Genomic DNA, 23,345 nt, shown 5'->3' with positions numbered 1-23,345 from the left:
TTTAAGGACACCAGTTACACATTGGGTTAAGGACTCACCCCGCTCCAGTATAACCTTATCTTAGCTAATTACATCAGCAATGACCCTGTTTCTAAATAGGTCACCTTCTGAGGTATGGGAGTTAGGATATGAGCTTATCTTTTGGGGAGGACACAGTTCAGCCCATAGCAGGCAGGCCGCCGTGGCTCAGGGGCTGGAGAGGGAGGTTGGACCTGTGCGTGGTGAGTTGCAGTGGCCAGGCCAGAGGAAGTCACTGAAGACGGGGGGCCGGGGGCCGGCATGACCCATCCGTGGGCAAACCTGCGCTGGAGAGAGCGTACCTGGCTTCTCGGGAGGTCGCTGAAGCGATTCAGGTGGGGGGACAGCAGAGACGGACTCGGAGGTGATGCCAGGTTGACTGGAGGGGGTGGACGCGGGCTCTCGCGGGGAGGATGCACGTTGGGGCCGGGTGACCTGTGCTGTACGGACTTGCAGAGCGAATGGGATGCCCGAGTGGTCCCGACAGGAGCCAAGGGCCGCCACCCCCAGGATTCCATCGTCGACGCCTTGTGCACTGCTCCCCCGTCACACGTGAAACGCGCTTTTTCTCCCCGTTTAGCTAGTGACGGTGACAATCACGCGGGCCACGAGGAATTAACAAGTCTACCCCGACCCCGGAGCGCCGCTAAAGGGCTGATGCTGGTCGTGCCGTCAGAACCCTCAGGTAACCTGGCGAGGCTGGTGCGGTCGTGCCCACTTTGCAGATGAGGACACCGAGGCCTGGCTGGAGTTACCTGTCTTGCCTCACGCGAGAGGGAGCCGGGGCCGGAGATGAGCCCATGCCCGTCTGCCCGCACTTTTCTCCCTCCTGCCCCTCCACCCCCCATACCTCACTCACTGGGTCTCTCTGACCGGGCTCATCTTATTTTGCCTGATCACCCACACAGGTCTCGACCCTTCTCCTAAAGTGTAAGCCTCTGATGGAGAGGGCTGCGCTCCCCTCCCTGTCGTCCTTCCGCCAGGTGTAGCCGGCGGAACTAAGACCAGCAGCTCAGAGAGAGGGGTTTGGGCTGAGCGGTGATGTGCGCGTGTATCTGTGGAGAGGCACAGATGGGCGAGGGCGGGGATGAATGTCCACCGGGAGCGTCTCAAGGTCTGGTTCCCGCAGGGAACCCGGCTGAGGAAGCCCTAGTCCCCCCAGATGGGAAGAGCCATCTCACTGGTGGCGTGCGGGGCTCTAGCTGCCCAGGTCAGAGAACCTGCCCCGCTGAGGTCGGGAACCAGCCCCCAGGGGTGCGGTGGTGGGAGTGGGCAGACACGGCCAGGCTCTCGGGGACTCCATTCTAGAGGGGCGGCCGGGCAGCAGCAAAGAGACCAGTCCGTGAGCAGGGTGAGGTCCGAGTGGATACAGGCTCAAGACAGAATAGAGCAGTGATGCAGTGGAGAGTGGTCAGGTCAGGAAGGCCCTCCCTGAGTAGGTGAGATGAGAGCTGAGACCCGAATGAAAAGAAGGGGCCCATCATGCGGAGACCAGAACGGAGCCTTCCAGACGGAGGGGACGTGAAAAGGGCCTGAGGCAGGGACAAGCTCGGGGTGACCTAGGAAGAGCCGCCCTGGGTGGTGTGGCTGCTGGGGGGAACCGGGGTGAGACTAGGGATACGATGAGGCACAGGTCCAGGTCTCCTGGGGCGGGGAGTTCCCACCTTTCCGCATGCTGTCAGGATCTTTGCACCCCGTTCCAAGGAGCCCCACCCAGGCTACTGGTGGTTGGAGGTGGCCAGCGTGGGACTCCAACAAGGGTGCCTGGCGCCCGACCTGCAGGGCTCTCTCCGTTCTCTGCTGTAACGGGATCGCTTCCATGGGACTGTGCAGGGCACGGATGCCCAGGGCCCCGCCTGGCTGCCCCCAGGGCTGGCAGGAACTGGATCTCAGAAAACCTACTAGCTATCAATACTTGGCTGTATCTGTGTGCTCCAGCTCCCTGCTCGAGAAGCTCTGCTGGAGAGCCTGTAGACCACGACCGACCGTGACTTTGGATTTACCTAAATTGCAATGAGAACTTATTTGTGGGTTTCCAGCCGGGAATAATGTTAGCTGATAGACAGTTTTTAAGATTACTTTGGCTGCCCCGTGGAAAATTGAGAGAGGAGGAATTGGGCGCAGGAAATGTAAATGGGGATCAGGGCTGCCGCGCACAGCTGGGCGGGTTGCACACTTTTCAACTCCCGACCGTGGTGTCGCCATCTTGAATTGCTTGGTAGGTTTTGAATAAGGGCCCTTTTGCATTTTCATTTTGCACCGGGCCCTACAAATTGTGCAGCTGCTCCCACTGTTGTGGATAAAGAGGTGACCCAACAAGCCTGGGTCAACCCATACAGAACTACACCTGCAAAACCAGAATGAGTCCAGGGACAGTGGGTGCTCATGACTTAGAGAAGTGCCTGGATTCTAGAAGCTTGATGAGCATTAGCTGTGAGAGTAACAAAAGTTGCCGAGTGTGTAGTAACGTAGTAGTAATCTAGTCATAGTAATAGTCATTATTATTATCTTAATTAATTTATTTTTGGCTGCATTGGGTCTTTGTTGCTGCACGCTGGCTTTCTCTAGTTGAGGTGAGCGGGGGCTACTTTTCATTGCAGTGCGCGGGCTTCTCATTGCAGTGGCTTCTGTTGCTGTGGAGCACGGGCTCTATGGCGCGTGGGCTTCAGTAGTTGTGGGGCACGGGCTCAGTTGCTCCGCGGCACGTGGGATCTTCCCGGACCGGGGCTCGAACCCGTGTCCCCTGCATCGGCAGGCAGATCCTTAACCCCTGCGCCACCAGGGAAGCCCCAATAGTCGTTATTATAAGGAACATTTAGGAGTGTGATCTAGGAGGATGTTTGTGCTTTAATCTTGGGGGGAAAAGAACAGAAGAGGCTGGGTACAAGTGAACGTTTTCTTGGGAGAAAAGTGTGAACGTTGAAGTGGAGCTCAGTTTGGGATTCCAAGGGTAGCGGTTGCCAGCTACACGCAGCATCCAGAATCCTGGATTTTGCGCCAGGAATTGAACTCCCCGAGGCCCCGGTATGTGGGCAGCTGGGGATGCTTTGAGAGGAGCCCGGGCCTGGGAAGTTCCCTAGGGGACCAGCAGTCGATGGACAGAAGGGAGGCTGCACGTTCTACTTCCAGCCCCAGGGGACGGCGGGACAGGAGGAAAGTGCTGGCGGGGGTGTGAAGCCAGAGTCGGGGGCCCTGGAGCTCCGTGAGGCTGGAGGGAGGCCTCGCCCGGCACCTGCGGACCCGGCATGAGCGTTGGAGCGCTTGGCTTCCCCCCCCCCCCATTGTGTCAGGTGGAGGCATCGCACGTCTGCCTGAAGAGCACGGCGTCAGGGCCGGGCCAGCGCTTTCAGGCGGGCGTTGCTGGGACCTCTCGGTGCGTGTCGCTGCTCTGTGAGTTCACCCATCCTCGGGGACTGAGGCCCAGGTCTCTTTAGCAGAGACTCACCACGTTGTACGAGAGCGAAGAGTACGGCGGCATCGCCCTGTCCACGTGCGCTGGGTGGTGCCCACCCCGTGCTGGGCCGAGGACTGCGTGGTCCGGAGAGGATGGGGTCCAGTGGGAGGCAGGTGCTGCTCTGGTGCTGGAACCGCTGAGCAGCAAACCGCCCCCAAAGTCAGCAGCTCGAAACGACCACCGCTGCGTCACGTCTTCTGATGCTGAGCGTCAGGGGCTCAGGCATCTCTCGGTTGGGTGGCCCTTCACCGCGTTGTGCTGGCCGGGGCGGCTCCGGTGAAATTCGGCAGGCAGGTGGCTGCGGCGGGAGGTCCGGGGCGGCCTCACTCATACGTGGGGCGTTTGGACGCAGTGGCCTCAGCTGGGGTCATTGGCCGGAGCAGCTGCAGGTGGCCTGTCCGGCTGGGCAGTGCTGGGGGAGCCGATTTCTCACCCAGCGGCTCACAGAGTGTCTCGGACGGGCTGAGCCCAGAACCTGGGGCAGCGTCACCTTCACGTCACCCTTCTGGGGGTCAGAGCGCTCGCAGCGCCGAGGGCGGGGGGACCTCCGGCCCCGCCTGCCACCGGGAGGCCTGTTGAGGGATTCGTGGCCAACCGGAAGCTGCCCCAAACAAACAGGAAAACAGAATTAGAGTTCGGGGTTGTGAAGGAGATGCCAAAGGCTATATAATCACATAGAGAAGAGGGCGCCTTGATTCCGCGAGTGGGGGGGAGAGTCAGGGAGGATGCCCTGGCGGGTAACATCGGAGTCTTCGAGGGAGCGGGTCTTACTGGTCAGTCAAGATAAGGTGGGCCACTAGGGGCGAGGGCTTGGGGAGTGGGGGAAGAGCAGGGGCAAAGGCACAGACGACAGGAGTAAGTGGGGGGGGGGTCGGGCGGATGTGAGGAGGCGGCTCAGGGCGGGGCAGGGGGCAGCGGCCGAGCCCCGAGAAGCAGGCAGAGAGAGACTGTGTTTTCCGGTAGGAGACTGGAGTGATCCGGTGCCCACTGTGGCAGGACGTCTGCCTCAGTGTGGAGCATGATTGCGGAGGCGGGGGAGGGTGGGTGAAGGTGGTGGCGACCTCTGGGCGTAAGTCACGAGACGTAGCGCACAGCGTGGGGGCGAGCGCCGACAGTGCTGTCTTGTGTACTTGAAAGTCGCTAAGAGAGATCTTAAAAGTTCTCAACACGGGAAACACGTCTGTGGCTCTGGGAGGTGACAGATGTTAACTAAACCTTACCGCGGTGATCGTTTCAGAACACGCACTTACATCAAATGATGGTGTTGTGCCCCTGAAACTAGTACAAGGTTCTGCGTCAATTATATCTCACTAAAACCGGGAGAAAAAGAATAGAAACATTCTGCCACGTGGCCGTAATCCTGAAAATAAGCGATAATCCCCTAATATCATCTCATATCCAGTTCTTGTTAAATTTCCCTCCCTAATTAGCCCTCAGATGTGTTGCCGGCTCTTTTGAACTGGGATCCAGTAAGGTCCATGTATTGCGCCTGGTTCTATCTCTTTAGGCTTTCCTTATGCAGAGTATCGCCCCATCCATCCCATCGTTCCCTCAGATGTTGACTATTTGAAGAGATGGGACTGGTTGGCTTATCGAACGTCTAGAGAATGGTTTGGTAAAGTCTTCTCTCGCGGGGTCATTTAGTTTGGTCTTGTAGCTTTTTTTCCTGTAATGTGGAAATTAGGTCCAGGGCTCTGACTCGATTCCGGTTAAACGTTTTGGGTAAGAATCCTTGGTGTTATGAATTCATATTGCATCCCATCAGGAGACACATGAAGTCAGCTTGCCCCTCCGTTAGTGACGTTCAATTTACTCACGTTCCTTGAGGGTAAGAAGATGGCTAGACTCCCCTGTTTCCCCATAGTGTCTGAAAAAGGGCTGGGCTTACAGTAAGGAGTAACAGGTAGTCAGTTCTTGTTTCCGCAGTGGTGATGTTCTGTAAAGTCCCTGTGAACGCTGACTCTGCGAGAGCCCAAACAAGAAGGTCACCTTGTCCAACCTCAGCTGGAAATGTGCAGATTTTCACGGGTCTGCGTATATCCATGAACTATCCCTTGAGAGCCACGAGTACTGACTTTTGGCGTTACAGATACGTTAAGTGAGTAGGTGAATATAAAATGTGGAATCTGCAAATAAAGGGGATCCGTTCAGTATTTTGGATTAAATCCATTTGAATTATAGCCGTGTGACCTTGGATTAGTCGCATAACGTGTCTCTGGGCTTCATTTTCTTTGCCTGTCCCGCGACTGGGTGAGCCCGGAGCTTGTTCCCAGCCCTGGAGTCCCAGGCACCGAGGCCCCAGGAATTGCCTTTCTCCTGGCTCGGCTGGCTGTGGCCGGGCAGACCCCGTCACTTTCCTTTCCGCGCAGGTTTGTGGATTTCCACGCGGCTGCGTCGACCTGCTCGCCGTCGCGGGCCGCCCTGCTCACCGGCCGGCTCGGCCTCCGCAATGGAGTCCCTCGCAACTTCGCGGTCGCCTCTGTGGGGGGCCTTCCGCTCAACGAGACCACCTTGGCCGAAGTGCTGCAGCGGGCTGGCTACGTCACCGCGTTGATCGGTAGGTAACGTGGCCTCCACCTCTTGGACCCCGTCCTCCCCGCGCTTACCGTGGTGGCTGCTCGGCGGCTGCGGAGCTGCCATGCGCTGCCGCCACCCCTGCTTGTGTCCGCTTTTCTGCCCACTTCTTGCTGGAGAAGTTGGGGGTGCTCTCAGCTCTAAGCAGCTGAAACGACCCACCCGGGGACTAAACTACCTACGGACCTAGTTTCCCCTGGTCCCCCCCCGCGGAGGCCAAGACAGCCCAGCAACCTGACGGCGTCCTCAGGCTGCCTGTGCGTAGTTAGGGTCCGGCGGGGTCCTCTCCTCCCTCCACCACGTGCAGCGGCAGCGAGGGTCCCTGTGGGGGTGTCCTCGGGGCCCCGGGCTCCCCGTTAACCTGCAGGAAGCTGGCATTTCTGGTGTGTCGGCCTGGCTCCTCCTCTGGGTCAAGGAGCCTGGCACACCTTTCAGATCAGACTGCAGATCACTGTCCTGGGAGGACGAGACCGCTAAGGGCCCAACCGGCTCTGCTTTCCACCCCTTTCTCTCCGTACCCGGAGGTGCGAACTATTCTGAAGCTCTCGCTATGGGCTGAGCATATCCTCACCCGCCCTGTCCCTGCGTCCATGTAAGACCCCCAGCCCGGGGGGCGGGAGGGCTTTGGTCCCTGGGCTCCCTGACCCTGACACTTCACGCAGCATATGGGGCACTGGATTCTTCTCGAGCGGGGTTCTATCTCACGTGCCCCTCCTTCTGCACGCCTTTAAATTCCAAGAAGGCAGCTGATTACAGATCGACTGTTGGCCACTCATTGCACCTTTAGCTTTTCTGGGAGAGGATCCTGAAGCGTTTCTCCTTGTCGGGGAGGTGAATTTCCTGGAAGCACGCTTTCAGGGAGAATGAAACACCTGCTGACGGGGTGCGGGGCCCGCCGACACCACTCGCGCTTTGCTTCTAATCTTGCTGCCTGTTAATGTGTTCATCCCCAGTTGTACGTGTTATAGCTCGGCCCTACCTTTCTCCCCCTCCTGTCGTCCTCTATGTCCTGGTGACATAATTTTACACGTTTATTATGATTTGAGAAGCAGTTTTAAAATTGTACTAGAGCTTTGTACTTCCGTGTCATGCTGAATCTAAGCATTCCCCGTAACGCTGAATCCACTCCCCTCAACTTTTTATTACCTTTGTTTTCAAACCTGCAGACCAGTTGCAAGAAGGGACCCCTAGACCCCCATATGCCCTTCACCTCGCTCCACCGTTGTTCGTTTTGGCCACAGGCGTCTGTCTTGAAAAGATGGTTTGGAAGCATTGTGCTGAGGCCACGTGAGATAACTGACCGAGTCAGACCCCTGTGGTTGGCCCTGCCGCCTTCCGTCCTTGGTGTCGTTTCACGCGCCGCCGCCGTTGGGGTCCTTGCGGCGCATTTTTCGCTCATCCCCTGGCCTCGCGGGTGATCTCCCTGCCATCTGCACCCCGAGAGCAGAAGGTCAGCGAGTCCCCGCCCCGCCTCGCGTGCCCCCGTGAGCGCGCCGACGGGGCGAGGAGTGCGGCTGAGCTTCCTCACTGCTGGCCTGCGCTCGCTCGGGCGCCCGTGGGGCGGTGGCCCCCCGCTCCGCGCTTCCTCAGAGGAGGAGGGTGAACCCAGGCAGGGACGGCATCGCTGGGACTGTCCGGCCCGGGCACCTGCTCCTTGGGTCCTTTGCAGGGCCCCGGGCAGGAGGGCCGGGCGGAAGGTGTGGTGGGCCCTGGGCGGGGGGCGGGAGGGGGCTTGCCGTGGGCGCTGCACCCTCTGTGGGGGGCAGAAGCTCAGCCCGCTCGCTTCTGTGGGCTCCCGGTAACGGCTCGTCTTCCCCTCCCCTGCACGCTTTCCTGCCTGGGTCGTGAGTCATCCTCTCTTTGCTTCCCGTCTCCCCGGGGACCCCCTCTCGGTCCCAGAGAACGAGGCTTGGCCGTCACACAGCATGTGAGCCTCTCTTTGCCTGTCCTCAGGAAAGGGCGAAGCTGATGGAGGCCTGAGTGTGTGATCAGCTCCGCCGCGGGGCTGGGAGCCCCCGCAGGGGTTCCTCTCAAAGTCTCTCTCTCCCGTTTTCCTGCAGGCAAGTGGCATCTTGGGCACCACGGCTCTTACCACCCCAACTTCCGAGGTAAGGATTCTCCGGAGGACCAGTCACCTGGGAAACAGAAGATAAAGGTCTCTGTGTGACAGGGCCCTGTGGACGTTTAAGCCCTCCTGCCCCCGAGGGACACGCATCTCTCCTGAGCCAGGACGCCTTTGTTCACGGGGTCACTTGGGTGGGGCTGGAGGTGCCAGGGTTGCCCCCGTCTGCACGTCCCTCTTGCCCGGCACCTCTCCTGGCCCCCCTCTTTGGCGCCTGTCCACCCTTCGGGCTCCCCCGTCGCGAGGCCACCAGCGTTCCCCTCGACCCAGTCCTTCACGTGTCCGGGAACACTTGACCCCGTGAGGCCCCGCGTGGTAAGAAGTCAAAATGGTTTGACGGGTTCACTGAAGCAGGGGCTCGGGCGGGAGTAGGGAATTCTGGGGGAAACTTCACAGGGAAGCTTGTGCTGGAGAAGAGACAGGCTACGGGAGAGCCTCAGGAAAGAGTCAACACGGCGTGTTCGGGGCTCAGTTTGACCCTCACGTCCCCCCTCCAACACCCCTCCACCCTCTCAAGCCCGATCCTGCCAGCCCCCTGCGTCCAGCTGAAATGCCACCTCTTCTGAGAAGCATTTTGAGATTCCCGTCCCAGCCACATCCCACCCCCGGCATCCAGGGCTAGCTTCGTCCTCTGACCCCTATTGTGGGCTTGCTGATAATCCATCTCTTCGAGCTAACTCTCTCATTCTTATCCTCCCTTCTGGGGGGCAGAGTATATTCTTTTATCCCTCCGGGTGTCACGCAGGTAGTAGACTTTCACCAGATATTTCCCAGCGGTGTCCGTCACCGCACTGGGAACAGGGGGTGTTCAAGAATTCTCCCCACTTCCTTCCACGCGGGTTAATGCTAATCACAAGATGTTTGGCAAATCTAGTCTTGCAGCCAGAACCCAACAAAGTGTTTTCTTTGCACGCTACAAAGCGATATTAATCAAATCCTCTTTTAATTACATACTCCATAACACTGCAGAATTAAATCAGGGAAAATTAAATTTCTGTCCTGGGTGTAAGAATGCAGGCTCATAGCCTAACCCGTTCCTTCTCTTCCAGGGTTTGATTACTACTTTGGAATCCCGTACAGCCATGACATGGGCTGCACTGATACCCCCGGCTACAACCACCCCCCTTGCCCGGCATGTCCACGGGGCGGTAGACCGTCAAGGTAATCCTAGCCAAGGCATCGGCTCTGGGCTCCAGAGCAAGGTGAAGTCCTGGGGGTGTGGTCCACCAGAAGGAAATGAGAGAGGCCCACGGGGAACAGTTACAATAGCGAAAAGGGACCGAGTACCTGGGGCCTCCCTGGTGGCGCAGTGGTTACGAATCCGCCTGCCGATGCAGGGGACGCGGGTTCGAGCCCCGGTCCGGGAAGATCCCACATGCCGCAGAGCGGCCGGGCCCGTGCACCACAACTACTGAAGCCCCTGTGCTCTAGGGCCCTCGTGTCGCATCTGCTGAGCCCACATGCTGCAACTACTGAAGCCCGCGCGCCTAGAGCCCGAGCTCCACAACAAGAGAAGCCACCGCGATGAGAAGCCCGCGCACCGGGATGAAGAGCAGCCCCCGCTCGCCGCGACTAGAGAAAGCCCGCGCGCAGCAACGAAGACCCAACAGAGCCAAAAAAAGAAAAAAAAAGATCGAGTGCCTTTAGTGCAGAAAATTTAAGTGCGTTATTTGCATGGAGTGCAAGAACACTTTTCATGAAGATGAGGTGAACAACATTTTTTTAACTGGCATTCTCCAGGTTCCTTGAATTGTTTAGCTCAGCTGGGGAGAGGCTGGTGTGACCCAGGGTCTCACGCAGGTGGCCTCCCTCCTCTGCCTGCTGGCTTTGCTCCTGGACCGCTCACCTGGCCCTGACGCTGGACAGAAGGAGGGAGATAGAGAGAGGAGAAGTCCACGGGGCTCCCTATAAGCCCCACCCCCTCCCTGAGATACGCCAGCGTTTCGACATTGGAATGCTGTGCAGACACTCAACAGGATGTTTTAAAAACGTATTCAGTGAAATGGGAAAATGCTCACAATAGAATAGTAAGTGAAAAAAGCAGGAAGCAAATCATCAACACTGTGACCTGAACTACCTCTGTGTTTATGCCTTTAATAGCCCTAAAGGAAATACGCCAAGATGGTAACCATGGTTCGTTCCCTCTGGTTGTGGCCTTAAGGAGTTTTCAGTTTTTTCCTCTCTTGTATTTTCCAAATATTCTGTAATGAGCATGCAGTACGTTTATTATCAGAAAAAGGTAATAAACCTTATTCCGGTAATAAAGCAGCCCAAACAAGGTGCTCTGCTGTTCAGACAGCGCGCTGTGATTGTTTATAACGTTGCAGGTGTCTGAGCCGCCCGGGGAAAGCGTGTCTCGGATGGCTTATTAATAACATAATAGTTAGCATAATAATGGCCATTTGTTGAGAAACTGTTACACCCTAAGCACTCTGCGAGCTTAGCCGTGACCCACCGGACCCCTGGGGGAGGCAGGTGTCTCTCCTGACCGTCCACGGAAGGAAGCTTGCCCGGCGGCCCAGGTCACAGTGGAGTCATGAGAGGGAAGGATGGAGAGTCCCGTCGGGGTCTCCGAGTCCAGAGCCCGGGTCCCCTCTCTCCTGACTACTCGGAGGTGGTCGCTGGAGCAGCGGCGCAGGCATCATCCAGACGCTGGCTAGAAATGCGGGTGTTCAGACCCCTCCCAGCGGTCTGCCTTCTCACAAGATGCCCAGGAGACGCAGGAGCCTGTTGGCAGCAGGAGGAGTGACGCCACCACGCGAGAATCTGCCGCTCTGCTCTTGTCACGGCCGGGCGCCTGGGGGCCACGCCCGTGGCAGCCCTGCCGTCTCGTGCGACGACCACAGCCGCCTGGCCCCTTTTCCATCTGTGTTGAATCAAGTAGAAGAAAAGCGTTGGCTGCGGGGGGAGCAGGTGAGGGATGATAGAGCGGCCACAGGACCCTCCAAAGCTGGAGCGTTGGACACGAATGAGGAGGTTATAGCGCTGTGACACCTGGGACAGAGGTCTTTTCCTCTTTTTAAAAAATCGTGCTCCTTGGTGGTTCCCCCAGTCTGACCTTGTCTCTTAAGCTTCCGGCACAAGTCTGTGTGCACGTAGCCGTGTGACGGGGGCCTTCATCTCTTCCCCGATTCTTCCCCGCAGCCGGAGGACAGTTTCCCTACCCGAGAGGCCCCCTGTGACCACCCTTTTCTCTCCATTGTTCTCAGCTTCTCTTCCGGTTCTCTGTGGCCCCCAGGACAGAGGGTTGAGTTTTTATTGCATTCCTAGTATGCTGAGTCGTGTGGATGTTAACTGTTCCTTATCCCTGTAAGGGGCCCCGGCAGCCCCGCACTTTCCATAGGGAAAGTCAAGCTCTGAGAGCTCAGGTAACTCACCCAAGATCACAGCCGGGGTCATGATTCAGCTGTTCTGCTGGGCCATTCTTTCTTTTTTTTTTTTTTTCCTGCGGTACACGGGCCTCTCACTGTCGTGGCCTCTCCCGTTGCAGAGCACAGGCTCCGGACGCGCAGGCTCAGCGGCCACGGCTCACGGGCCCAGCCACTCCGCGGCGTGTGGGATCCTCCCAGACCGGGGCGCGAACCCGCGTCCCCTGCATCGGCAGGCGGACTCTCCACCACTGCGCCACCAGGGAAGCCCTGGGCCATTCTTACGTCAGATTCATTTCCATCTGTAAGACCAAGGGCTGAGTTTGTTTTTTTCCAGGAGATACAATAGGTCTGACCCCCACTTTTTCCAATTGCTAAAGTTTCTCCAAATTCTCCAAACATGGTTTGAAATTCCAAAGTTGTTCCTAGCCATCTGTCCTCTTGTCAGACGTCTTGTCACACAAAGTCCTGATTGTTGACTTGGGAAAATACCAAGCGTTGTACCCCATGGACGGAAGTATGATTTAAGGGGGCCGGTGGAAAAAACCAGGGCTACTGATGGCCTCTGGGACTCTGCTGTGTAATGTACTTTGTTTAACCTCAGTTTCTCTGCCAGCAAAATGGGTATAATCATATGCCTAGCTCAAAAAAGTCGTGAGCTTTACAGAATGGCCAGGCTTGTCCAAGGGCCATACACGTCTACTCAAAGGGAATAGAAGAAGGTAGTATATTGGCTTTGCGGTTGGAGGGAACGGCAGACTGGAAAAATCATCTGAGGCCAGGCTATTAAGCGTTTTGTTCGACTCCATGCCCGCTTAGGGCGTGGGAACGAACGCTCTCCCGTCTGTGATTCCCCACAGGGGCCTTGAGAAGGGCTGTTACTCTGACGTGGCCCTTCCCCTCTATGAAAACCTCAACATCGTGGAGCAGCCCGTGAACTTGAGCGGCCTCGCGCAGAAGTACGCCGAGAAGGCTACCCAGTTCATCCAGTGGGCGAGGTGAGCCCCCCGGGGTTGGCCCCCACTGCCCGCTCCCCGTGTCCCCTGGCCCCAGCACGGCTCACCCCGTGGTGGAGTTCCGTTGCCTGACAAAGTTGCATGTGTGCACGTCTCCTGGAAAAAAAGCCAGAAAACAGTCTGTCCTCGGGTCTCCAGGCCTGGGTTACAAGTGCCTCGGGTACGTTCCCAGGGTCCCTGCTCAGACCACACTCTACCTTCATTGTCACGTGTCCTCTCCTGCTTGCGTATCACCTCCCTGAGGGCAGGGTCCATCCATCGTCTTCTGGGCATTCAAGGCGTTTGTTGAGTTCATTAGTTGACAGGCTATGTTCGTTTCTCGTTGCTGCTGTTACAAACTGACCACCAGACTTATTGGCTAAAACAATAGCAATGTATTCTCCTACAGGTCTGGAGTCTGGACGTCTGAAATGCATCTTATGGGGCTAAAATCAAGGTTATCAGAAGGGCTGTTTCCTTCTCGAGGCTCCAGGGAGGATCATTTCTTGTCTCTCCCAGCTTCTGGCGGCTGGTGGCATTCCTTGGCTGTGGCCACATCATTCCTTTCCTTTTTTTGGCGGCACCACTGGGCTTGCGGGATCTTAGTTCCCCGACCTGGGATGGAAGCCGGACCCTGGGCAGTGGAAGCGTGGCGTCCCAACCACCGGGCCGCCAGGGAACTGCTGGCCACATCGTTTGAATCTCCACTTCTGTGGTTCGCTTGCCCTGTCCTCTTCTGTAGTCAGATCTCCCCCTGCCTCCTTCTTACAAGGACATTGGTGATTTTACGTTTAGGGTCTACTGGGGCGCTCCAAGAGAATCCCCCATCTCAAGATCCTCAGCTTAATTTGCATCTGCAACGTCCGCTTTGGGGACACTCAGAGATTCCAGGGATTAGACCCTGAGTGTCCGTGGGGGCCAGTATTCAGTATAACACTCAGGGGTCCGGCATCTACAGGGCCCAGGTAACCTGAAGCGGGAAGCGGGCTGACTGAGGCAGTAAGGAGTGGCGGGGCCTGCGGTGAATTTGGAGCACCTGTGCCATCTAAGGCCGCCTGCTGCTGCTTTGTGGGGACGGGGGCCTGGCTTGCCAGGCCTTTCCATTTCTCAAGAAAGACAGATTACCTGGCCCTTGGCGAATCTCCTGATCTCTAACTGTTAGCAACCGCCAATTGAAAATAACAAAAAGCAAAAACCCCAGAGCCATACCACAGTGGGTCTCTAGCAAGCAGTCTCTGTGTGAGAGCTGCTTGTTTACAGCCTCTGTCAGATCAGAGATCAGCACAGAGAGTAGATTGTGCGAGACCACAGCCAGCTCCCAGATGACATACGCTGACCTCGGGGTGCATGTCCCTAGGTGGCGGGGTGCAAGCGCAGACACACACACACACACACGTGCGCACACACGGTCACCCCACCCGCTGCCTCTCTCATGTGCACTGGTGCATCTTTCTCCCAAGATTGCAGACTCTCTTGTTTTTAGGCCGCGCCATGCGGCACGCGGGGATCTTAGTTCCCCAAGCAGGGATCGAACCCGTGTGCTGGGAGCGTGGAGTCTTAACCACCGGACTGCCAGGGAAGGCCCAAGACTGCAGACTCTTCGAGGGCCGGGGAACAATTTCCAACAGGTCCTTTGGTATTTTCCACGGCCTTTGCCTAAGTGGGCAGGAACACGTGTGCTGCACACCTGTCTACTTGCACAGAATTAAAAACAGACTCCACCTTGGGATAACTGATCTCATCATTTCCTTGAATGTGCAGGGACTCCCCCAGCCCCTCGCTCCACCGCGCTGGACTTTTCTAGCGAGAGGGGCCGCTGGGAGGGTGGAGGGTTAGCCATGTAGTAGATCCATTTCTGCTTGGTCACACGACCCGCTAAAGGCCCGCATTCTGAAAGCAGCCCCTTAGGGCTTCAGAGATTGCATCTGACCAGTTTTTCAGGGCTTTCTGAGAAACACTGTCATGTTGGTTTGTCCATTTTTGTTTGTTCAGGTGGTTGATGTGAAAAGCTCGAAGCCCCTTCTCCCACCTGGGGGTTTGAGCGCGTATATATGCTCCCTGGATGGCTTCGGGCCCCCGGCGGCCTCTGACAGGTGGACGGTCTGTGGCTGGTGAGGGAGGTCTACCCCTGCTTTTGCAATGAAAGCACAGTGTTCTCAGGGGACGGTAGCGGGTGGCAGCCAGCTGGGGACTGATTAACTCTGAAGAGGACATGGTGCTGTTCATCTACCACTTAATTAACCAGTTGAAAGACAAACAGGTCAGCGAACAAACTCTTTGAAAGAGGGGAAGAGTTTGCTAATTTATTAATTAGTTATTAAGTGAAAAGTCACATGAATCCTGTTGGCTTTTTGCCTGACAGAAAATAATCCTCAGGCATAGGCTGATTCCTTTAGGGTTTGACTTGCCAATTCATCCGTGATTTTTGAAGTGTCAGCAGAAAAGTCGCCAGATCTGTGCTGTTTCCTCCGCCACGACCCCTTCCTTACGCCACCTTGACTTGTTTGTCAAAACTACCGGGGGTCCCTGGAGTGTGGTTTCCTGCCCCTGCTCTTCAAGAGGGTCTTCTTTGAACGATTTTCCTTGGGGCTTCACTTGAATTTAGACCCCTAACCTAGCAGTGATGCTGAAGGCTAATTCTTAAAAATATATATTTTTTTGATTGAAGTATCGTTGATTTACAATGGTTGTGTTAATTTCTGCGGTACAGCAAAGTGATTCAGTTATACATATATATGTACATTCTTTTTCACGTTCTTTCCCATTATGGGTTTATCCCAGGATACTGAATATAGTTCCCTGTGGTCTACTATAGGACCTTGTTGTTCATCCGTCCTGTATATGATCGTTTGCATCTGCTGACCCCAAACCTCCCAGCCCATCCCTCCCCCACCTCCCCTCCCCCTTGGCAACCACCAGTCTGTTCTCTATGTCTGTGAGTCTGTTTCTGTTTCGTAGACAGGTTCACTTGTGCCATATTTTAGATTCCATATACAAGTGGTATCGTGTGTTATATGTCTCTCTCCTGAAAGCTAATTCTTGATTCGAGATCTTTAAACAGCAGGCAAGGCTCCGAATTGGCAAAAAAAAAAAAAAAAGAAAAGAAAAAGAAAGGAGGTAGCGGATGGCCTGGGCGTCTGGGCTTCTAGGTCATGGAGCTGGCTGGTCCTCTGCGGGACCTGCAGGGTCTAGGACGGCGCATTGAAGCTGAGTTGGGAATACAGGGCTTGATGGGCTGAGCGTACTGGGGTAGGTGTGAGGTGTAGTTGAGGATGTTTGAAATCAGAGGGTATGGTCCACATTCCCGGGAATTCTGCACCTAGAACTAGGTCCTAGAGAGGCACAGAGGACAGAGAAGCCCCAGCCTTCCTGGGCTGGAGCCTGGGACCCACATCAAGGGCTCTGGTTCAGCCTGAAGATCATTCCGCCCTCCTGACCCCTCCTCTTCTTTCTCCTGTTGGCTGTTCCGATGAATAACGTGTGAGGACATGAGTGATTGCACCGCTGGTCGTGGGGGCAGCCGTCCCCCTGGAGCCCCCCCGTCCTTCGGGCCACGCTACCTCAGAGATGTCTCCCCTCTCCCCCGCCCCCCCCGCCCACTTGGGTCCCCTGTTGCGCTCCTCCACAGCACCCGGTATTTCTCCTCCATCATCCTTACTGCTGCACATCTGTAATAATGATCCGATTCATTTCTTAGTTGCATCTTTCCCTCTGCTGTTCCCAATTGCAAGTGAGGCTCCAAGAAGGTGGAAATCCTGCTTCTGTGTTTGTAGCTCTCTCCGCAGTGCCTGGGGCTTGGTTAGCGCTTAATAAGTATTCATTGAATGAGTGAATAAAGAGTGAGTTGCTTGATCTGGCCCCAAACGTGTGCCGCTGTTGTGATGGGAATACATGCATGGATTAGATGTGTTTCGGCTTTCGAGCGTCTCCCAGGCTAGTGGGGAAACAGGTAATGTTCAAAAGCTGGCTTTCGCGTAGGCTGCGTGTTCAATACTGATCAGTTCTCTTAAGGCAGGGGCAACGGGCCAGGGAAGAGGAAGCCACCTATGAGCCGGGAGCCGAGAGGGATCTTTGACGGCTTTGGAGTGGGACCTTAATGGGTTAATGGATGAAGCGTTTGCAGGCAAAGGTACCAGGCAGGCTCCTGCCAGGAGAGGAGTGAACGGGCGCCGGAGGACGTGAGGTGGCCCCGGCGTGGGGAGGGCTGCAAGGCTGGGAGGGCCGCGGAGGCCGGGCTGTGGGCTTCGCACCGCCCGCAGGCTCATGGAGCCCCTGTGGGCTTCTGAACCGGGAACTGTCAGGTCCAGTCTGGGTTCCAGAGGGTGACGGTGAGATTTGGGGCGGGGCGGGGGCGAGTGGCTATCGCAGCGATGTGTCCCAGAGAGACTCCCGGACCGGTCAGCCCCGGGGGCTGCTGCGGGGGCAGCCCTGCCTCCCCCTTCAGGCCTGGCTCTCCTGCCAGTAGCCCACTGGGGACATTTCCTGAGAGGTGGGCATCCCTCACTTGCCATTTTCTATTTCAGATCCGGAGATTTTCTCCAGACTTGGCTTCCCCAGGTCTCAGTCTTTGTGCATCTCCACACCACGCCCCACCCTTCCTCTGCTGGAACGTCCCCTCCAGCGTCCTAATTCCTCTGATATCTTAACCCCTTTTGTTAAATCTGAACATGTTCTTCTAGCCTCCTTCTGTGCTGGTGAATAAACACACACACACACACACACACACACACACACGCACCCACACGCATATATCTATATTTAAATAAAAATGAAATCACACTGCCTTATAACTGGGCTTTTTTTTTTAAAGCACACAAAGTCTCCTCCACTTTTTTTTTTGGCTGGGCCACGTGGCTTGTGGAGTCTCAGTTCCCCAACCAGGGATTGAACCGGGGCCACGGAAGTGAAAGCCCAGAACCCTAACCACCGCCCCCCAGAGAGCTCCCCATCCCCCACTCTGTATTTGCCCTTCAGCACAGGGTGGTTCAGGGGATAGACGCCCCCACGGAGCTGGTCTGTGTGGTTTCTGCCACGTGCCGTCTTTAGAGTTCTAGCACGGTGTCAGGATACAGGGAGAGAGGCACCCCCCTGGCTACCACGGATGCTTGCTACTGCAGGCTCGTACTGTTCGTGCTTATTAATAGAAGGGCACCGCGTATGAGACGCTTACTGCGGCATTACATGCTCACAGCGGTGTTAGGGAGGCACAGCCGCCCCCACTGTGGAGACGACAGAGGTGAAGTGAGTTCCCCGGGGTCTCACGACCGGGAAATAAAACTCCAGGGACTCGGAGGCCGGCCTCCAACGCCCGTCTTCCCTCATCTTCGCAGCCCAGGGTGCTGGCAGGATTTTGATAATGGGTGGGAGTTTGCAGGGTAGTGATGGGGGTGGGAAGGGGGTGGGGGATGGGACGCCCCCAGCCCATAGGTAGCTATGAGCTGATAAATGTTGAACAACCCGCACTCGGAAAACAAGCTCTGATTTGCCCATTTCTGTGGCGTAAACGCTCACTGTGGCTGAATTCAAGGTACCAATGAGATGTCGCTGCCTGCAGGGTCGCGGAGAGATGTGCAGTAGTGCCTGATCGCGTGGTATTCCCACCGCACAGATTCAGTGGCCGCAGAATAAACTCCAGGGCGTAGATAATAGTCAAATGTGGTAGAATAATTAGGATGTGATAAATCGTGCAAGTTTATTGCCTTTGGGTTTTTTTTTTTTCCATTGCTTTACAATGTGGTGTTAGTTTCTGTTGTACAGCAAAGTGAATCCGTTATACACATACATATATCCACTCTTTTTTAGCTTCTTTTCCCATATAGATTCTTTTACAGAGTACGGAGCAGAGTTCCCTGTGCTGTACGGCAGGTCCTTATTAGTTATCTAGTTTATATACAGTCGTGTGGATGTGTCAACCCCAGGCTCCCAATTTATCCTTATCCCCCACCTTTGTTTTTAATATCATTTACTGAACGGTAAGTTGATTTCATTTAATTTTCAACGGCAGCCATGTTTAACAGCTGGCTTGCAAAATTCCCGAAATCTGAGCCAGCTCCATCCAGCATGCTGCTGCCATGTGGTATCCACCTGCAGATTAGGACAAGGCGTCCCCGCTGAGTGGATGCTGACCTGTGCCCGAGAGCCCAGCTCGGCCAGGGGGTTGTGGGCCGGCATTGAACTCCCATTCGCTCTCTCAGCAGGATGTCCTCATATGCTGAAATTGTGCCCAGCCTACACGACTGTACCTGATCATCTTTGGGAGATCAGGCAACAGACGCTCTAAATCAGCAGCATGCAGTAGCGCTCTCTGCAAGGAAGAACGTGTTCTCTCTGTGCCGTCCAGGATGGTAGCCTCTGGCCTGAACTTTGGAAGTGTGGCTCAGGCAACTGAGACACCAGATAGACGGATAGAGAAGGAGACAGACGTACAGACAGAGCGAGAGAGATAGACAGATAGATAATAGATAGATGATTGATAGATAGATGTAAACTGTGCATTGCATAAAATTTTCCTTGTCAATATATATATATATGTATAACTGGATCATTTTTCTGTACACCTGAAACTAACACAGCTTTGTAAATCAACTCTACTTCAGTTTAAAATTTTTTTAAACATCTTTATTGGAGTCTAATTGCTTTACAATGCTGTGTTAGTTTCTGCTGTATAACAAAGTGAATCAGTTATACATGTACCTATGTCCCCGTATCTCTTCCCTCTTGCGTCTCCCTCCCTCCCTATTTTTAAAATTTACCTTTTTAAGTGTACAGTTCTGTGGTTTTAAGTACATTCATACTGTTCTGCAACCATCCCCACTATCCATCTCTAGAGCTTTTTCATCTTCCCAAACTGAAACTCGGTACCTGTTAAACACCAGCTCCCCGTTTTCCCTTCCCTGCAGCACCTGGCCTCCACGGCTCTACTTTCTGTCCGTATGAAGCAGACCCCTCCAAGTATGTCCTAAAAGGGGAATCACTCCGTATTTGTCCTTTGGTGACTGGCTTATTTCGCTGAGCATCACGTCTTCAAGCCTCATCCATGGCATAGCATGTGAGACACTGAATTCTTAGCTTTATTTCACTTCTGTGAATTGAAATCAGAATAGCCACGCATGACTTGTGGACGTGGACAATACAGCTCGTGAAACGTTGCAGAGAAATTGTTGATGAGAATGGGGAAGGAGAGGCCCCCGTCTGGGACGTGCGTCTCCTGTCCTTCGAAGAGAGCTGAGTGCATGCAGCACAGTCCCAAGCGGGGGCCGTTGGGATTTGGGATGCAGGGGTGTCTCCAGGGCGAGGTTTGGTGCAGAGCTGAGGCTGGGGGGCTCCGAGAGCTTGACGTGGGGTGCTGTGAATAGGGGGCAGCCAAGAACGCTCAGGCCAGTTTGAAAGCCGAGTGTCCGGGTGGCCGGGTGTAAAAGAGCCGCGCTCCTGTCGCCACCCTACGGACTCGCCTGAAGTGCCCCCCTTGCCCTCCCCGTGTCCTCCGAAAGACCCCCACGGGGTGGGTTGTGGGAAGGGGCTGCCCGAGGGTCCCTGCCGCTGCCCTTGACCCTGCCCCTGGCCTGGGAGTGCAGGTGGGGAGCAGGCGGGAAGCAGAGGCCTCCCGGGGGTGTTGCGGGATAAGAGTAGGGCAGCCGGGGGCCTGGCCTCTACCAGGACCTTGATCTAGACGTTCCCAGCTATGGCCTTGGAATTCCCCGTGGTCCGCTTCGGTCATCTGTTCATCTCCTAGAGAGAGCCAAGGCTGGGAATGGAAACAGTGGCCTGGACGCTGCGAGAGGGCAGCTGAAACTTAAAAATGTGTTTGCACTGTGGACGTTAGGAGGAAGCTGCCGGGAGCCAGGGCTCTGCTCTCAGCCAGACCTTAGTTTAAACCCGGACTTAGTCGCTTACTGACCTTGGGTAAGTCACTCAGCTTCCCTGAGCCTCTGACGCTTCAGCCGGAGGAGGGAACCTGGGGGGTTTTATGAGGGTGAATTCAGGCAACACGAGTCATGTTTAACAAGCTCTCGGTAAATGTGAAAGGGCAGAAGCGAGTGTTACAGTTACTCTCAGTCTTTAACTAGCTTTATCCCCCCCATTGCCTTTGCAGGCTGTAGACGCCTGCGTACTTCCTGAGCACACAGGGTGGAAGGGGTTCTGGGCTCTTCCCTGAGGCCACGGGACCCTTCTGGAGAGTCACCTCCGGCTCTCTCGTTTCAGTGCCAGCGGAAGACCCTTCCTGCTCTACGTGGGCCTGGCCCACATGCACGTGCCCTTGTCCAGGAACCCGCTGTCAGCAGAAGCCGGGGGTCGAAGGCCGTACAGCGCGGCTCTCCGGGAGATGGACAGCCTCGTGGGCCGGATCAAGGACAAAGTTGACCTCACAGCTAAAAACAACACATTCCTTTGGTTTACAGGTGAAGTAGTAAAACCCAGGCAGCCTCACTCGGATCTAATGGATAACCCCACACAGGCCCCACACGAGAGCAGAGTCTGGGCGAGGGACCCTCTTGCCTTGAACTTGGGGCCCTGCTCACGTTCGCTGGCCCGCGTGCTGGGCGCCTGTCCATCGCGGCCACCAGGGCTGTGCCCCTGGAAAGGCTTTTGCACAGGGAGAGCGGGTGCCCTGCTGGCCCTTTGGGTGCTGATCAGGGCCATCTGGGTGTTGCTGTTAATCGTTAATGAGTGGCTTTGACACCGTGGACCTCTGTAATCCTCGGGCAATTCCGAGAGTCGTTTTTTCCCGTCTTCCCCCATCGCAGAGGCTGCCGCTGGCCAGCAGGTCGCATCTTCTGGCTGTGGCGCTGGACTAGCGAGCTGTTTAAAGGGCCCACACAGGCGTCACTGGTCTCGGGTCCCTGTCTGGAGCGAGGGTGGTGGACACTTGGGTTTGAATCTCTACTCTTGGGAAAGCTACTTTATTTATTTTTTAGTTTTTATAAACTTATTTATTTATTTATGTTTGGCTGCGTTGGGTCTTCGTTGCTACCCGCAGACTTTCTCTAGTTGCGGCGAGCCGGGGCTACTCTTTGTTGCATGGGCTTCTCATTGCGGTGGCTTCTCTTGTAGTGGAGCACGGGCTCTAGGCGCGCCGGCTTCAGTATTTTTGGCTCGTGGGCTCAGCAGTTGTGGCTTGCCGGCTCTAGAGTGCAGGCTCAGTAGTTGTGGCGCACGGGCTTAGTTGCTCCGCAGCATGTGGGATCTTCCCGGACCAGGGCTGGAACCCGTGTCCCCTGCATTGGCAGGCGGATTCTTAACCACTGCGCCACCAGGGAAGTGCCGGGAAAGTTGCTTTAACCCCTGTAAGCCTCTCCTTCCTCATCGGCAGACTCAAGCCAACAGTCAAATCTATCCCGTAGCACGTCGGGGGGTCAGGAGGTGGAGCGCTGCGTGCATCCTAGGGGCTCAGGAGGGAGTTGCTGGGGCGCTTCCCTGGTGGTGCACAGGCTAGGACTCCGTGCTTCCACTGCAGGGGCACGGGTTCGACCCCTGGTCGGGGAACTAAGATCCCACGTGGCGTGCGGCCACAAAACCCCACAGGAAACAAAAGGAAAGAAAAGAAGAAGTTGCTGGGCTGAAGATAATGGTAATGGAGTTGCTGAGCCCATATCCAAAGGCAAAAGCCTCAGTGTGGGGCGAGCTCGGGCAGGACAGCCCACCTCTCTGAAAGCCCGTCGGAGGCAGCCCCCTCTGATAGGTCCTTCAAGGGAAGGGTTGCATTTGTTTTCACAGGTCCTTTTCCTCTCCAGTCCCCTGCTGTGCTCAGGCATGTGGGACCCGAGAGACAGAGAACCGGTCAGAAGCATCCCCCAGCCTGTTGACTGCTGCGTTTGTGTTTTTTTGGTTTCTAGGGGACAATGGCCCATGGGCTCAGAAGTGTGAGCTGGCAGGGAGCGTGGGACCCTTCACCGGATTGTGGCAAACTCGTCAAGGTAGAGGCTCACAGCTGGGGTTGGGGCATCTCGCCGCGGGTGCTGAGTCCCGGCTGGGGCCTGAGATCCGGCCTCTGGGAGGACCAGTTGATAGCCGGGTCTTGGGACATCACTGTGAAATAGGGACCGATTACTCACAGCCACTAGCTCCCAGAAAAGAAACCATTTGGAGCGGAGAAAGTTCATGTTCACCTGGTGGTGGGGGTGGTGGTGGTGGTTCCCTTTCCTTCCCCGCCAGGGCATCGGCCACTCCCGGAGAGGCCAGTGCAACAAATACGCTTTGCCTTTACCTTCATCCTTGCTTTTCTTCCTTCCTTTCTTTTCCTTCCTTTTGTAAAAGTCATCCATCCATCCGTCCAAACATTAATTCATTTCATTCATTCAAGAAATATCTAGTACACAGCTAAGCAAGGTTTCTCTGTGCAGTGTCTCTAACCCGGGGTGCGAGGCAGGCAGTACTCACTCCGTTTACAGCGGAAGAGTGAGAGAGGCTAAGTCACTTGCCGAGAGTTATGCAGCTGGGGAGGACGGAGCTGGGCCTGCTACCAAGTTACAGTTGGTGATCTCCCCCCTACACCGTTCCGCCTCCCTGCATTTAAACATAGCCTTCAGCTCTCAGCTCCGCGCCCATGTGCTGGGAAGGTTTCCCCAAAAGGAGCTCTCACTCTCTGAAAGAGCAGTCCTGCTGGGGACAATTCGGCAGTACAGCCCAAAGTCTTGAAACATATGCATGCTGGGCGATGCATCAATTCCTCTTCTAAAGAATGTGTCTTCAAGAAGTGATAAGCCAAGCGCACAATGACGTGTGTGAAAGAACGCCCGTTGCAGTAGGTTCTTCTCGAGAACAATAGTTAGACTTAACCCAAGTGCCCAGCAAGAGAGAAGTGCTTCAAGAGATTC

The 23,345-nt window shown here is 55.6% G+C and overlaps 1 protein-coding gene across 11 annotated transcripts in view; it reads left to right on the top strand.

The window, feature by feature from the left end:
• Positions 1 to 23,345, top strand: part of ARSG (arylsulfatase G) — a 164,519-nt gene that overhangs the window by 65,032 nt on the left and 76,142 nt on the right. For all 11 annotated transcript variants that reach the window (XR_010838173.1, XR_010838172.1, XR_010838174.1 and 8 more), the window contains exons 3-8: positions 5,842 to 6,029; positions 8,107 to 8,154; positions 9,218 to 9,329; positions 12,397 to 12,534; positions 20,734 to 20,930; positions 22,365 to 22,445. Coding sequence is in view for 8 of the 11 variants with exons in the window: in XM_067021164.1 (XP_066877265.1) it covers positions 5,842 to 6,029; positions 8,107 to 8,154; positions 9,218 to 9,329; positions 12,397 to 12,534; positions 20,734 to 20,930; positions 22,365 to 22,445 (764 nt within the window). In the remaining 3 variants the exon portion in view is untranslated. The remainder of the gene's footprint in view (positions 1 to 5,841; positions 6,030 to 8,106; positions 8,155 to 9,217; positions 9,330 to 12,396; positions 12,535 to 20,733; positions 20,931 to 22,364; positions 22,446 to 23,345) is intronic.

Source organism: Kogia breviceps, chromosome 19 (genome assembly GCF_026419965.1).
Source record: "Kogia breviceps isolate mKogBre1 chromosome 19, mKogBre1 haplotype 1, whole genome shotgun sequence".
Taxonomy (NCBI): Eukaryota; Metazoa; Chordata; class Mammalia; order Artiodactyla; family Physeteridae; genus Kogia; species Kogia breviceps.
The sequence above is the reverse complement of the archived record's forward strand: the minus strand, read 5'-3'. Positions and strand labels throughout refer to the sequence as shown.